Source organism: Amphiura filiformis, chromosome 2 (assembly GCF_039555335.1).
Source record: "Amphiura filiformis chromosome 2, Afil_fr2py, whole genome shotgun sequence".
In the NCBI taxonomy this organism is placed as follows: Eukaryota; Metazoa; Echinodermata; class Ophiuroidea; order Amphilepidida; family Amphiuridae; genus Amphiura; species Amphiura filiformis.
The window spans coordinates 82,161,189-82,176,610 of NC_092629.1; the positions used below are offsets into that span (position 1 = coordinate 82,161,189).

The 15,422-nt window shown below is 36.8% G+C and overlaps 1 protein-coding gene across 1 annotated transcript in view; it reads left to right on the top strand.

Annotated features, from left to right (window-relative positions):
* Nucleotides 1-15,422, top strand: part of LOC140143992 (uncharacterized) — a 31,128-nt gene that overhangs the window by 13,983 nt on the left and 1,723 nt on the right. Inside the window, exons 2-5 of the mRNA XM_072165822.1 lie at nt 9,798-9,860; nt 10,773-10,883; nt 11,552-11,653; nt 13,733-13,969. Coding sequence (XP_072021923.1) covers nt 9,845-9,860; nt 10,773-10,883; nt 11,552-11,653; nt 13,733-13,969 — 466 coding nt within the window. The 5' untranslated portion in view covers nt 9,798-9,844. The remainder of the gene's footprint in view (nt 1-9,797; nt 9,861-10,772; nt 10,884-11,551; nt 11,654-13,732; nt 13,970-15,422) is intronic.

The window sequence follows — 15,422 nt, forward strand, 5'->3', positions numbered from 1 at the left end:
GACCCTACTGTTACAAAGTAGTTTTGTGGGGAAGGCCAGGAAACTTACTCAGCTCTACCAATAGAGAAGTGTAATGATTATGAAGAAGTTAAACAGGCAGTCCTTAAGGCCTATGAACTGGTGCCTGAAGCATACAGACAAAAGTTCAGAGATTCAAGAAAGCAAGCAGATCAAACCCATGTAGAATTTGCTAGAGTAAAAGAACAAATGTTTGACAGGTGGCTTGGGTCAAAAGAAGTCAAAGATGATTTCGGCCAACTTAAGCAATTAGTTCTTATAGAAGAGTTCAAGAAATGTGTCCACGTTGACATTAAAACCCATTTGGATGAAAGCGCTAGCAAAATTAAGACGCTAAACGAAGCGGCGACAATGGCGGACGACTATGGTTTAACTCACAAATTGAATGGGAGTAAATTTAGTCATAACAGAAGTTATTCAAACAGGTTCAGCCATAATCAACCTAGAGCAAATCAGGGTGGTACACAAGAAGTGAAACCTCAGTCTAATTCACAGCATAGTGCTGGTGGTAGAGGGACCCCAGGGAGTTCAGGTAACAGAGCAAAATTTGGGACTGAATTTAAAGCCAAAGTAACTTGTACTCATTGTAAGAGACCAGGGCATACGATGACCCAGTGTTATTTCTTAAAAGGCAGACAAGACGCACAAAAACAGCAGCAAACTGCTAGTAATACTGTGGGATGTGCAGTGTCACTTGAGTCAAAGAAAAAGTCAGTCAAATCAAGAAACAAGAATTCCCACAAAAGGGAGGTGAGACAGACAAGGTGTGTGAAGAATTTGAACCATTTGTGTTAGAGGGAGTAGTATCACTTGGTGAGAATGGTAGTCCAAAGCCCATCAAGATTGTGCGAGATACATGTTGTGCACGGTCTATGATTCTGGAAGGAACTTTGCCCTTTAATGAGGCTAGTTCAGCAGGTAATGCTTTGATCCAGGGTATTGGGATGGAAATAATTAGTGTACCTCTCCACAAAATTAACTTGACATCTGACTTGGTTTCTGGTCCTGCAACCATAGGAGTTAGACATGAATTGCCAGTCAAAGGAGTGTCCATGTTGCTAGGAAATGATTTGGCAGGGGGGAAGGTTTTTCCTGACCCAATAGTCACAGATAAGCCCTGTATACAGGATGATAATAGTGAGGAAGAGGAGATATTTCCTGCATGTGCAGTGACACGGGCAATGAGTAAGAGAGCCTCATTAGAAACAATTGAGGACAACCAAATTGATGACTTAGGCTACAATTTGGAAGACACATTTGTGTCAAAGTTGAATGAGAAAGAAGATAAACTTCCTTCTCCTGGGGATAAAAATACCCCTAAAGATGACACAGCCTCTGAGCATGAACAAATTGGGGAAACCATGAAAGACCCATTAAGTCATGACAAGCTAATTCTGGAGCAACAAAATGACCCAGAACTCAAAGAGATCAATCAAAGGGCATTGACCCTAGAAGAAGCAGAACAAAATTCTGTCTGTTTTTACAAACAAGATGATGTGCTAATGAGAAAATGGCGCCCCTTGATGTACCTGCCGATGAAGAGTGGAAGGTAGTGCACCAAATTGTGGTACCAAAAGTATACCACACTGAAGTAATTAACATAGCACATGACAGTCCAATGGCAGGGCATTTGGGTGTTAAGAAAACTCATGAAAGAATTCTGAGACATTTCTGGTGGCCCACTCTCAGAAAAGATGTTTCTGAATATTGCAAAACATGTCACATATGCCAAGTAGTAGGGAAGCCAAATCAGAAAATACCTCCTGCTCCATTAAAGCCAATTCCAGCCTTTGATGAACCATTTAGTAGGGTTATTATTGATTGTGTAGGCCCCTACCAAAGACTAAGTCAGGTAATCAATACCTTCTGACAATTATGTGCGCGTCAACACGCTTTCCTGAAGCCATACCCTTGAGAAATATTAAAGCAGTGACTATAGTGAAAGCTTTAACTAAGTTCTTCACATTTGTGGGGCTCCCCAAGTCCATACAGTCAGACCAAGGATCAAACTTTACTTCTGGAGTATTTCAGCAGGTCATGTATCAATTAGGTATAGAACAGTATACCTCAAGTGCTTACCATCCAGAATCACAAGGTGCACTAGAAAGGTTCCACCAAACATTGAAAAACATGATCAGGACATACTGTTTGGAATTTCAGAGGGACTGGGATGAGGGAGTACACTTGTTGTTGTTTGCTGCTAGGGAAGCTGTTCAGGAAACTTTAGGATTTAGTCCTTTTGAGTTAGTGTTTGGACACACAGTGCGCGGGCCCTTAAAGTTGTTGAAAGAAAAGTGGCTCAATGAGAAATCAGATATCAATTTATTGGATTATGTCTCCAATTTTAAGCATAGGCTTAACAGAGTAACTGATATCGCCAAAGAGAACTTGAAACAGGGTCAGGCCAAAATGAAACAATGGTATGATAAACATGCCAAAGAGAGAGTGTTCAAACCAGGTGACAAAGTTCTAGTACTGTTTCCAATTCCAGGACACCCATTACAAGCCAGATATCATGGCCCATGTGAGGTAGAGTCAAAAGTGGGTGAAGTAGATTATATTATCAAGACTCCTGGTAGACGCAAGAGCAGGCAGTTATGCCACATAAATATGCTCAAAGAGTATGTTGAAAGAAGTGACAGTGGCATTCCAAAACCTGTGTGTACAGTAAAACATGCTGATAATGTAGACAAACATGCCGATGTAGACAAAATTGCCAATGTAGACAAGAGTAAAGATGACAATTCTGATGTCACATTTGACCAGGATAAAGAGCTGGAGCACAAAGAGTATAATGTAAAATTGAACAATTCTGATGTGCTCACTAATTTAGACTCAAAGTTAGGTCATCTTTCTCAAGATCAACAAAGTCAAATTGCAAATTTGATTCACAAATTTGACAATATATTTCCTGATACGCCAAGTAGAACAAATGCTGCATTTCATGATGTAGATGTTGGTGATACAAAACCAATCAAGCAGCATCCTTATAGAGTCAATCCATTGAAAATGGAACATCTCAAAAATGAGATCAATTATATGCTAGACAATGATATCATAGAACCAACCAAGTAGTAGTGAGTGGAGTTCACCATGTATTCTTGTTCCCAAGCCTGATGGTTCATACCGATTGGTCGCAGACATGAGAGCTGCAAATGTTCATTCAAAGACAGACTCGTACCCAATTCCAAGAATTGATGATTGCATAGACAAAATTGGGAATGCAAAATTTGTTAGCAAATTTGATCTTTTGAAAGGGTACTGGCAGGTTCCACTCACAGACCGTGCCAAAGAGATTTCTGCTTTTTGTACACCATTTGGTCTTTACCAATACAAAGTTATGCCATTTGGGTTGAAAAACGCACCCGCAACATTTCAGAGAATGGTAAATCAAATTGTGACAGACATAGAGGGATGTGAAGCGTATGTAGATGATTTGATTGTTTACAGTCAAACTTGGGAACAACACATGGAACAACTCCATCAATTGTTTGAGAAGCTGTCTGAAGTACAGTTGACAGTCAATCTGGTAAAAAGTGAGTTTTGCCATGCCACAGTCACATACTTGGGATATGTTGTAGGTCAAGGTCAGGTGAAGCCTATCAAAGCCAAAGTTGAAGCAATTGAGCAATACCCCACACCTGTAAACAAGAAGGCACTCATGAGATTTCTAGGAATGGTTGGCTATTATAGAAAGTTCTGTCCAAACTTTTCAGAGATAGCAAGTCCTTTGACTGATTTGTTGAAGAAAGATGCAAAATTCATGTGGTCAGAACAGTGTGAAAATGCTTTTCACAAAGTCAAATCAATACTCATGAGTTCACCAGTACTTACTGCACCTGATTTTCAGAAGCAGTTCAAGTTGACTGTTGATGCCAGTGACATAGGCTGTGGAGGTGTTGTGATGCAAGAGGGTGAAGATCAAATAGATCACCCCATTTGATGAGCAACGATATGCATATTTACGTGTGTGAAGTGTTAGTTCACATCATACAATGTACTCAGTTTTGGATTTCTCATTAACATTCCTATAGGCGTTTGCTGATAATTATTCGCTGAGCTGAAAAGAGCAAAAATGTTCTTGTATTTCTTGGGGGAAATATTATAGAGAAATCAGAGAATTAAAGTAAATATTATGTATATTTGGTATGCGGTATTATCAGTAGAGAGAGCAAAGAAGTGCAACCAAAGAGTATCTAATAAAACAGCTGCAGAGAGCAATTTATAAAGTACTTCAATCACATGACAAAATAAAATTACGAAAAAAAGTAATGAAATTTGGAAAGCGTTTATGAATACATAATAATTTTCCCCGCATCAGTTTACTTTCAGAAGATTGACACTGTCTTTTGTGTGTTGTTTTCAGCCGTAGGCAATGTCTTGGTGCTATATTAACTCATTGTATGTCAGCACAGATATTGGAACACAATATCTGTTGTGATGTGCCCTGAGTAATTTGATTTAATTTAATTATTTAACTTTGTTTACAAGCTGAAAGTATTTCATGAGATGGGAAACCCCCTTGTACGTGCAAGATAATGGTGTGGAAAGTCGTTTTGGAATTCCCCAAATTATTGTAAACAAAGTCAGAGCTATGTTTGGAACTTGGAAAGCCCCAGTTCATTATTGCACCATCAGGAAAACCCCCAGGAAGTGATGTAATGTGAATGTGTATAATTAATCTTGGGAAATCCCAAGATTGCAGCAATGTTGTGAAAATGTGATTGAAGTAATGGTTTATTAATAGATGATGGTTTTTTTGGCATGAGTACTGATATAAAAAGCTGGAGGTTTTGTTGGGACTTTACAGAATGTCATGTGAGATTGAAAACTCCACATGTGTGTGATGGTCTTCGTGCTTCAAAAAAAGAAGTACATTTTAACCAGTTTATATAGCCAATAATTGAGCTAATTTTAATACAGCAACGAAGAAGACAGCGAGCACACAAAAGTGCTCTTCCTCATCAAAGGATTAAAAGTTCTTCTGTCAAATTGCTGGAGTTTGCTGGGTTTGTGAAGGCCACGCATCTGTCAAAAAAACAGCGGAGCTGTGTTAAAGAAACCTGTTCCCTGGAAAAAGAGTGATTGGTGAAAGAAACGCCATTTTTTGGAGAAAGCAGCGCAAAGAGATATTGCGGAGAAAGCAGCGCAAGGAGATATATTTGTGGAGATAGCAGCGCAAAGGAGATTGGAGGAAGCATCATCATTTTCGTATGAGGATTTTATGTGCAAGGATTTATAAATGCAAGTGTACGATGGACTTCGCTGATTTTTGCAGAACAAGTGAATAAGGATATATTACATCAGTCGTCCAGAACATTGCAAGAACTCTAGAATCACCAACAAAAAGACCGCTGGTTAAGTACCGATATAATAAAACTGATTGTGTGATTTTATTGTAATTGTTGTTATATGTACCAAGCATACTCTATTTTCAATTAAAGACTTAGGTTTGTTAGCTTAAAATCAAACAGTGTATTTGTGTTGTGCATTTGTGTGAGTTCGGGTAAAAGGTGATTTTGGCCTTGAGTCAAGTACGACTCGTAACACTGTAATGTCAGAATGATTTTCACTCTTTAGTGCACGCGACACGCTAAAAATTAAAACCCTCATCAAAATAAGGGCAGACCATTCCTGGAATTTTTCCAGTGGTTCTTAAGATCGATAATGCTATTGTCGGTACTTTAACAAAAACGGTAAAATATATACATTTACTATTTTGGAGTACATTGTGTATGATGCATTCATTCATAACGCCGTTTGATTTTAAGGATCTGCACTGATTTGGTTTTTGCTTTGCCATATTAAGGCATTCGCACTCGCACGTTTTGGTATAGTCATTGTGTACCTGACTTTTTACCTTTTTTCTTCTCATTTACTGACCCGAAGCAAAGTCACTGAGTTGGCACAGCAATTTTCTATTAATATTTTGGTATATGATGACTACACTTCATGTACATGTACGTAAATTAATATGCTAGTCAATTTATTCAATGACAAAACAAGTAGTGAGAAAAAAATATTCTATCCATTTTTTGAATTTAAAATTTAAATTCATTTTATATTAATTGGTTTATTTTAATTTAATTGGACATAGTAATTCTATTTTGAAAGACCGGCTATTTTCGACATAGTTTGACTCTCACATTCACTAAGTGAATATCTTGTGTAAATCTTCAAAGCCAATTCAAAAGTATTCTATTTATGTGTGCAATAATATAAATACACTATAAATAAAACTGACTATAATTAAATGAAATCATACCATGCATTGGTGTGATTTATACCATTCATCCAGCACGATTCTTAATGCATGTCCTATACCACATCAGATGCATCGTCATGAACGCTCATGTACAAAATGCACAACGGAAAATGAGAAGAAATAAATATCTTATATAATATACAATATTGCAACTTTGGCTGAAGTCAAAAATGAAATTCATGATTTATGATTGTAATCAGGAAAATAATTCCACCAAATCAGGAACTTCTACTACAGTGACAGACATGTTACCATTCATCACTGTTGTATTGAAACGGAAGCGTAGCATCCATGCTAACTTGTTACAACAATAACCCAGACCACTTTATACGTACCTTAATTTATCGTAATTTATTCTCGCCAATTATCTGTTTTGTCTTACCACATTTGAATAAAATATTAATTGATATCATAAAGCAGTTCTTACAGCTCAACTTATCAATGTCGATTCCATGAAAATAAGTTTACACGCCATATTTAAATGTCTATAATACTATAATAGAAGTGACCCCTTTTGTTGACAAAATTTGGGCACCAAATAAAGCACCATAAAACACCAAAAATAAGTTTGCAAAACACCTGAAATATTATTATGCAAATGATATTACAATCAGATGCTATTGTTATTTGCAAACCTACAAAGCCCCAAAGTTTGGATTTTGAGATATGTGGTGTCGTAGCTGCACCAACTTGGGCGAATTTTCCACCCAATTGATGCTGCATTACCAATCATAAAATGTGAACTAAAGCGGGCAGCCTTAATGCGATCTTCAACCCAAGGGGTACAGTACGACTTAAACCTCGACTCAGAAGGAAAGTTTTGAAATTTTATTTTGATGTTTATTTTAATACCACCTTTTTGTAAAACACTAATATAATTTTGAGGCATGCAGATCATTTCCTAATTATGCGCGTAGTACATTCACATGATAGCCAGCAAAGGTGCGCTGCCTCCGGTGAGAAATTTTGCCCCTGTCCCCCTCTGCCCCTCCCCCTGGCGGGATGCTGGTCGCCCTAATATTTAAAATTGTATGCCTTTTTGTACTTTTTAGCCCATTTTTGACAATTTTCGTCATATTGTCCTTTCTTGAAGTTGCTCTTTCCCACCTCGCCCCTCCCCCCACACTTCTAAAAAAGTCCTGGCTCCGCCACTGCATTCATTATTGTAGTTGCAGAGCCTTATTTTCAGTTCAAACCGAACGACGAGGGAATCGTTATAATTGAAGACCGAATTCAAAAGACTATAGTTTGCGTATGACGTTCTGTCAACCAGACTAAAAAATGCCGTATACTGCGCAGGCCAGCAACCAATCACGTCGCGCCTTTGCCCTGACGTCAGACGCAAACAAGTCATTTGAATTTGGTCTTCAATTTATATATATAGCTTGTAGAATGTCAAGGCAATATGAAGGAAATGAAAGAAATGGACGTTGAAACAATAATAAAATGAGTTAGTGTATTGCTGATGGGTAGAGACAGATAAGAAAGCGTTATACCGATACATATTAATTATAATTATTTGTAGTTGAAGATAGAAACGAATCCCTCGTAAACTCCAAGGAGGACTTGCTCAGCATGTCTAAATGTCGGGTTATATAAAGAGTATATAGAAAGAGTAACATTCAAAACACTTTTGAAAACTTGCTGGAAACATTCCTACTCTCTAAATTCAAAAGAGTGAAAAAGCAATCCTCCTTGGAGTGACTCTTCTTGTCAATATAAAAGATTGACATTTCAATCTACCAAGAGTGAAAATCACATTTTTTCTCCATACGAGTAAAATTTTCACTCTGCAAAGTGAAATTTCAATCTTTTTAGAATGAATTTCAATCTTTTCACAGAGTGTTCCCTCAGCATAATCCCTCTCGATTGAAGTTTATTGTTTATTAAATTTAAACACACTTCAATCGACTGTGCTGAGGGAACACTCTGTGAAAAGATTGAAAATTTCACTCTAAAAGATTGAAATTTCACTTTGCAGAGTGAAAATTTTACTCGTATGGAGGAAAATATGTGATTTTCACTCTTGGTAGATTGAAATGTCAATCTTTTCGATTGACACGAAGAGTCACTCCGAGGAGGATTGACTTTTTCACTCTTTTGAATTTAGAGAGTATGATGTTCTTCATGTGTTGACAACATAATTTGCAAAAATGTTTACCAAAACACATTTTGCAATAAAATTTTGACAACATTTTAAAAACGTTTTTGTACTTTTTTTATGATCCAGAAACACGTTCATAACATGGCAGTTTACGCTTTAGAAATGGGAAACATAGGAATGGGCCAGTTATGGGCAAACGTTGGCAATTGCAGATAATATATTTTTATTTTTCAAACCTATATGCTGCCGGAGACACATTGGATAGACATGATAGAGAATAAATCTCCATATAAGTCTCATATCTCTTAAATAAATAATTTTATGTCTGGTATTTACATTTATTTGATTAAACGTATTCAACATAATTAATTCTAGCATTCTTTCCCTGCAGTTCATATACATTTGTATGCTCATCTTTAAATCGTTTTTAAATCTACATGATACAGTTCTTGTAAATAATTAATTTTTGATTTCGTATTCTGTTGATTAGCTTACTGGTTTTAGCATAAATCATGCATAACACCAACGTAATTAATGGACGTTTCCAGTTGCAATCCGTACACCCCTATGAACGCGTATTGGTTTTGGTCAAAACATTTTAATATCATTTAATTGTCGTCATGAAAACGTTTTTGATTAAAAACAATTTTTAATTGTTTTTTAAAATGTTGTTTAAAAACAGCATTTTAAAATGTTGTCAAAGTGTTATTGTAAAAGTTTTGTTTAAAAATTTATAAAATATTTATTTCTCCAAAATATATTGTCACAATTAAATAACAGAATATTTTGCAGCTAGTGTTCTAAAATGTTTTGAATGAAACGTTTTATACCATATAGGCCTACCCTTTACATAACCCGACATTTAAACGTTTTCTGAAAAACCATTTGTGTTTGCTAAGGTTCCACACAGGTGGTGTAGATTTCAAATGGAGTCATACTCAGTAGGGATTATGGATTTCAACTGGAATAGCCCAATTTCATTTACGAAGGAGGGTAAACACCGAATGTATTATACTAAATCACCTCCCTGACATGATGTAATTTAATCTAAAATAAACATTAATATTTTCGAATTCCTCACTTACAAGTCACAAGCTTTGATGCGTTTAAAACAAAGAGAGTAAAAGTAATTTGCATATTAATTAGATGCGGTAGGCACACGCTCAGTTTAAAGTGAAATCACACTTTTTATAATGGTAAAGTACTAAATAGCTTCGCAGGTGTTAAAAGTAATCATCTACTGAATTCAATTATACAGTTGCACAGTTTTGTTCTATTAAAATTTAAAAATGTCTTTTTGCTGGTCATAATCTATTTTCATGCTTTCCGTTGAGCGATGTCGAAAATAAATTTCTTTATTTCTGATTAAGCCAATTCGTGATTTCTCTTGTGTTTTTGTGAACCTTACAGTATGAGTTAAACTTGATTCTTTGGAAGAAGACACATAGCAGTTCATCATGACGTCACAAAAAGGTACGTTTCATGCCAATAACTTTTAAAAATATTTCCCATTTCTGATTTTGTGTGTTCATTTCGGACTCAGACTTGGTCAAAGATGATTTTACCATGCTGAAGTGCACGTCGTCAAATGTCGTTTCTGCGGCACCATTAAAGCTATGATATCCTCTTTGAGACCCACTTTATACAATGAAGTCACGTATTTTACCATTCGAACATTAGAGAGGTTGCGATTTCCAAACGTACGTAACGTACGCACGTAAATCTATTCAAAATCCCGTCACACGAGAGTGACTTTGAAGATGCATACGGGAGTATGATACGTACGTTTGGAAATCACAACCTCTCTAATATTTATCATAGACGATCGCAGTTTGGAACACGCTTTTCAATACGGAATAAATGCTCACCTCATCGTGACATCATCCAAGCAGCAAAGCTCATTTCCCATTAAAAAAGCGTTATCCGACGAATCTGCAGTCGATTATTCTGTTAAGCATGAATAAACAGTTAACGAATTGTTGAATTCAGGCAGAAAAACTTCTGGCAAATTTGCCAAAGAAGGGTTCCAAATGAGTTACTTTCAAGCAGAATTCGCCGTAGTAGTGACGTAATAATCGGTTTAACTACCATAGCAATATAGATTAATACATTTTTTGAGTAGATCGCCCTGCACTACAAGCAGGTTGCACTAATCACCTGTGTTTGTCAGCAAACATATAGATTGAATACAATACCGCTCTTTTCGAAGATAATCTTACAGGTGCGAGTGATCAGCCTTTCTTTGACATCTTTGGTTCAATGCATAGGTACCACGTGAACGTTGTAGTGCAGGGCGATATATTCAAAATTATATTCATCTGTTGCTATGGCATTTAATCCGATTAATTACGTCACTTCTACGGCGAATTGTCTTTGCATTTTTAGGTCAACATGTGATGATAAGCTACCAATGGGACGTGCAAGATAGGATGCTACTCTTGAAAGATAAACTCCAGAGGGCGGGCTACAGAGTATGGATGGACGTAGACAAGATGGGTGAGTGAATTGAATTCTGAATATGAAGAGCTTCCTTCCAAACCATGTTAAGTCCACAACCCCATGTTTGTCATTTACTTGTGTGATACAATCACAATTACTTTGACAAGTTTGACATTAGCAACAATGAGTTGTACCATCAACAAGCCATTATTTACCACAACAATGCTGCTTAACAATATGCAGACTGTTGTTCTCATTTTGGGAACCAAAGGCCTCACACATCCATGCGTTGTATTGCATCCATCTGAAATTACTATACCTATAGCATCACAGCCCATTGCAATATCGCACAGGTAAATCAGAAACACGTGTTTGTGGACTGAATCAAGCTCTTCATATAATGAGGCGATCAATCCAATCAGTCGGAAGTCGGTAGTATTGATTTTCAGATACAGCCAAAGAAAGCAAATTGTTTCTTTGCTGTCATTTGTGTTGGAAACAACTGTTCATATCTTTAGAAATAAATTTTCAATTTCTACATGTTCTATGGGATTTTTTGCAAAATAATGCCACAGTCATACAGAAAACTGAAAATTGCCCAACTTCAGACTGATGTTGCTTGATCACACCACATAATGCTATTATGAAGATTGGAGAGGTTAGCATTCAGAAAGACTAATAATTTAATTTCTACATTGATTTTGTTCATTTGTTCACTTTTTCAGAGGGAAGTATTCTTCAGAGCATGGGCGAGGCTGTCGAAAATGCTGCCGTGGTGCTAATGTGCATATCAAGCAAATATCAGAACAGTATCAGTTGCAGAACAGGTAGGTTGGCTATAGTAAAAGTGAAATATATAATTTGCAGTCAGTTTCTAAAAGAGTATGCGTTAACTCCTATAACTGTTCCGTTTATCGTTCTGGTTGTAAAGATTAGGTCTCTTTTGAGTATGGAGCGAATGATGTAATCATGGTAGGCCCTACTCTTTAACAATTAGAAAGTACCAAAAGGTTGTCTCTCATATTTAGAAGAAAATCATATGTTCCATGTTCAAAGAAATATTTTTGGAAAAAATCCGTTGCTTAGAGTTTACCCACTTTTCGAGAAAAACGTGATTTTGTGGAACATTATCCCATAGAAGCGCGTGTTATAGACAAATTTGTAATTAATATTTCATAAGAATGGAATGACCAATAGCGTTGCCAATCACGGACTAGTTGGGCGTTACCATGGTCATTGTTATAAACGAAAATGACATTGACCCCAAAACTCACAAAATCGGTCAGTACACACTTTCCAATTTCCTTATTCAGAACAAAAAAAAATTTTATTGCCAAAAATGTTGATTTTATCAATTGCGGCATAAAAATGGGAATTTCGTTTTTTTTGTTTTTTTGTTTTTTCTCTTTAACGTTCCGGAAATAGAGAATATCTTGATTGATTATCGATTATCAATTATTGATTATCGATTATCAATCATCGATTATCGATTATTGATTGACACGACAACCCCTCCCCTCCCAGTAGACCCTTCGTAAGGGATCGAATTGACGTGTTTGAAAATCATTTCCGCATGATTTTGAATGAGAAAAATTGAGATTATCTTGATTGATAATCGATAATCGATTATTGATTTTTAATTGACGGGACAACCAAAACCACCACCCCCCCAACCAACCACCCCCACCCGGAATAGACCTTTCGTAAAGAGGCGACCCGACGGGTTTGCAAATCACTGCCCCCCATCATTTTAATCTTTTTTGAAAAGTAGACCTAATCTTGATTGATTAAGTATTGACTGAATATTGATCGATTAGGGCCTATCGATAAGCCATCAGTAAGCCCTCGAGTACCCCCCCGCCACACATACACACCCACATATACAGAGAGATAGACACAGGTTAACAGGCTGCCTTGCTCATAACAACGTGAATGATATAATGCGTACTATGTTAACAGTCTATTTTCACGTGTTTTATAAATTGGAGATGTTTACGTTCTAATTATTTCATATAAAATAAAAGTAAGTTTATTTGAACTTTTCATAAAATCAACCTTTTAGGCCACATGTCACAGGGGAAGTTGCCCAAAGGTGTCAAAATTCTCCAAAAATGTCCGAAATTTTGCAACATTTTTTAATGTTACGTAAAGTTCCCCAAAAGTGTGTGAGGTTGCTGACCTATTTGCGCTGCATTGGAAAATTTTTGACAATTTCATAGAATCCGCGCTCACTTTACGCAGCTTGCGCGGGAGTTGAAGCAATTTTGAGTAATTTTGAAAACTTTTGAGCATCTTTTCAGCAACTTTAAGCAATTTTGAGAAAATGTTAAGCAATTTTGTGAAATTTTGAATAACTTTACGCGATTTTGAGAAACTTAAAAAGCAACTTTGTGCAACTTACCTCAATTTCGAGGAAGTTTTAAGCAAGTTTTTGAAACTTTGAATAACTCTATACTATTTTGACAATTCTGGACCAATTTGGGCAACTTCCCCTGTGACATAGGGCCTTATAATCACTGAATAGATTCACCAGGTTTGTAGAAATTTCTTTTGCACAAAACCAGAATTTTACTCACGATTGACGGTTTTGTCAATCATGGTCGATAGTACGATAGACATCTTCAGAATGATGATGGTATAGATCCTCACCACTTCCGGTTTGCCGGATCAGGAGATTATCGTATAGGCCTACGTGACGTAAGTAGTGGGCCCCTCGTCCCTATTCATGACGCTTTTTCTGATCCAGACGGATTCCCTGCATGAGTTTGAATCACACTCCTTACAAAGGATTTTCGCATTGCATTGTTCCAGTTAATGACGTTATTTTTCGCGTGATCTGCTCACTGGGGATCTGCTATGGCCGATTTTGCATCTCATGTTGTTTCAAAATTATTTTCTAATTTCAGAGGCTGAATATGCATTTAAAAAGAACAGATCCATCATACCCTTAATGGCCGAGAACCACGACCCAACCGGTTGGTTAGGAGTGTTACTAGGGTCCCGCCTTTACTACCGTGTCGACACAGACGATCAATTGAACCAAAATTTTCCCGCGCTCATCCGGGCACTTGGGGACAAAGGTCGAATACTTGGACAACAGAATGGAAATTCTGAGGCTTTCACCGGAAGTGTTCGTGACATGGGTAAATGTTTTGTTATTTTTGTTTGAAGGACTGGTCTCTGACAATCACAACATTTTGCCTTATAGGCCCATGTTAGGAAAATTATTATCAAGCACGAGTCACATGGTTTTATTTTAAACAATCTCACACTGGGAATAAAAACAGCCGTCTCTCAACATGCGATATTCCAAAAAAATTCAAAAATATTCAAAAATATTCCTGAGCACAAATAACCATTACGTCATTGCACTAGAAAATTTTGGTGTGGGGATTTTGAATATCGCGTTTTGAGACCCGGCTGTTTTCGCCAGCCCATTCGGGGCTGGTACCTGTTTCAGGTTTGGGGTCAGTTTACTCAAGAGATTATATTTTAGTGGTATTGGAATGATTTTTTTTTTTACTTTTTGTGGTTAAATTTTTTAAAAATATTTTAATTCGATTTGTTAGGAAAAGTAAGTATGTTTTGCCGTTTCAACGAACGAAAACGAGTGAGTATTACCAAAGTTATGTTTGAACTAATTAATTATGACTTTAAAAGTTTAAAGGCCTAAATGTAACAATAATAGTTAATATATATAGCATCATATGGTCAGCAGAAGAAAATCTGACATCACCTATGATGTCATATCAGTGTCCTTGACCGGGGTCCTTACTCCTTGACCACTGAACAGCGTGATATCATGTTGATAACAGATCTATAGAATCAAAATCTTCATCATATCCCCGGATCATATCACAGATTCTCAACAATCTGCATATGGACCATATTGATGTGAAAGTAGTTATCTATCATATCCTGTGTCGTTTTATGGATAAAAATGACTCAAAATGTTATTGATGAAATGGTTGCTATCATAAACATCAGTTTTGTCTTTTCAACGGGAAAAATCCGATGCAAAATAAAGTTTTTAGGGCCTAGCTATAATATGGGCATAATTTATGCATATAGTATTGAACAATGTACCCCATTTGACATGCACTTATAGATAAATAAATTGTCTTACTTTATTAATTTAATAACTTCTTGGAACAGGTTCATCAGGTTTGGTAATTAACAAATGAAAAGTTTTTTGTTTGTCAAAACCAGTTGAAGAAACTTACATTTCTTGCTGACAGTTTCGTCAGTGCACCACTGACTTTCTCGAAGCTTGGTGTTGTTGTGATGATCCAACAGCTGATGACTGGCGGAAGTTATATCACTTCCGGTAGCTAGGTTAGTCTTGCTACAAGTCTCCAGCAGTGGATCAAACACGTGACTCAGATTGTAGACCCCCTCGTCTCTGTTCATAACTCCTCGCCCCCTTCTCCTGATCTGAATTGATTCTTTTATCCATCTCGCTTTCCTATCACTTTCTCTCTCTAAGATTTTTGCCTCCCCCCAATCAATTCAGATCAGGAGAAGGGGGCGAGGAGTTATGAACAGAGACGAGGGGGTCTACAATCTGAGTCACGTGTTTGATCCACTGCTGGAGAC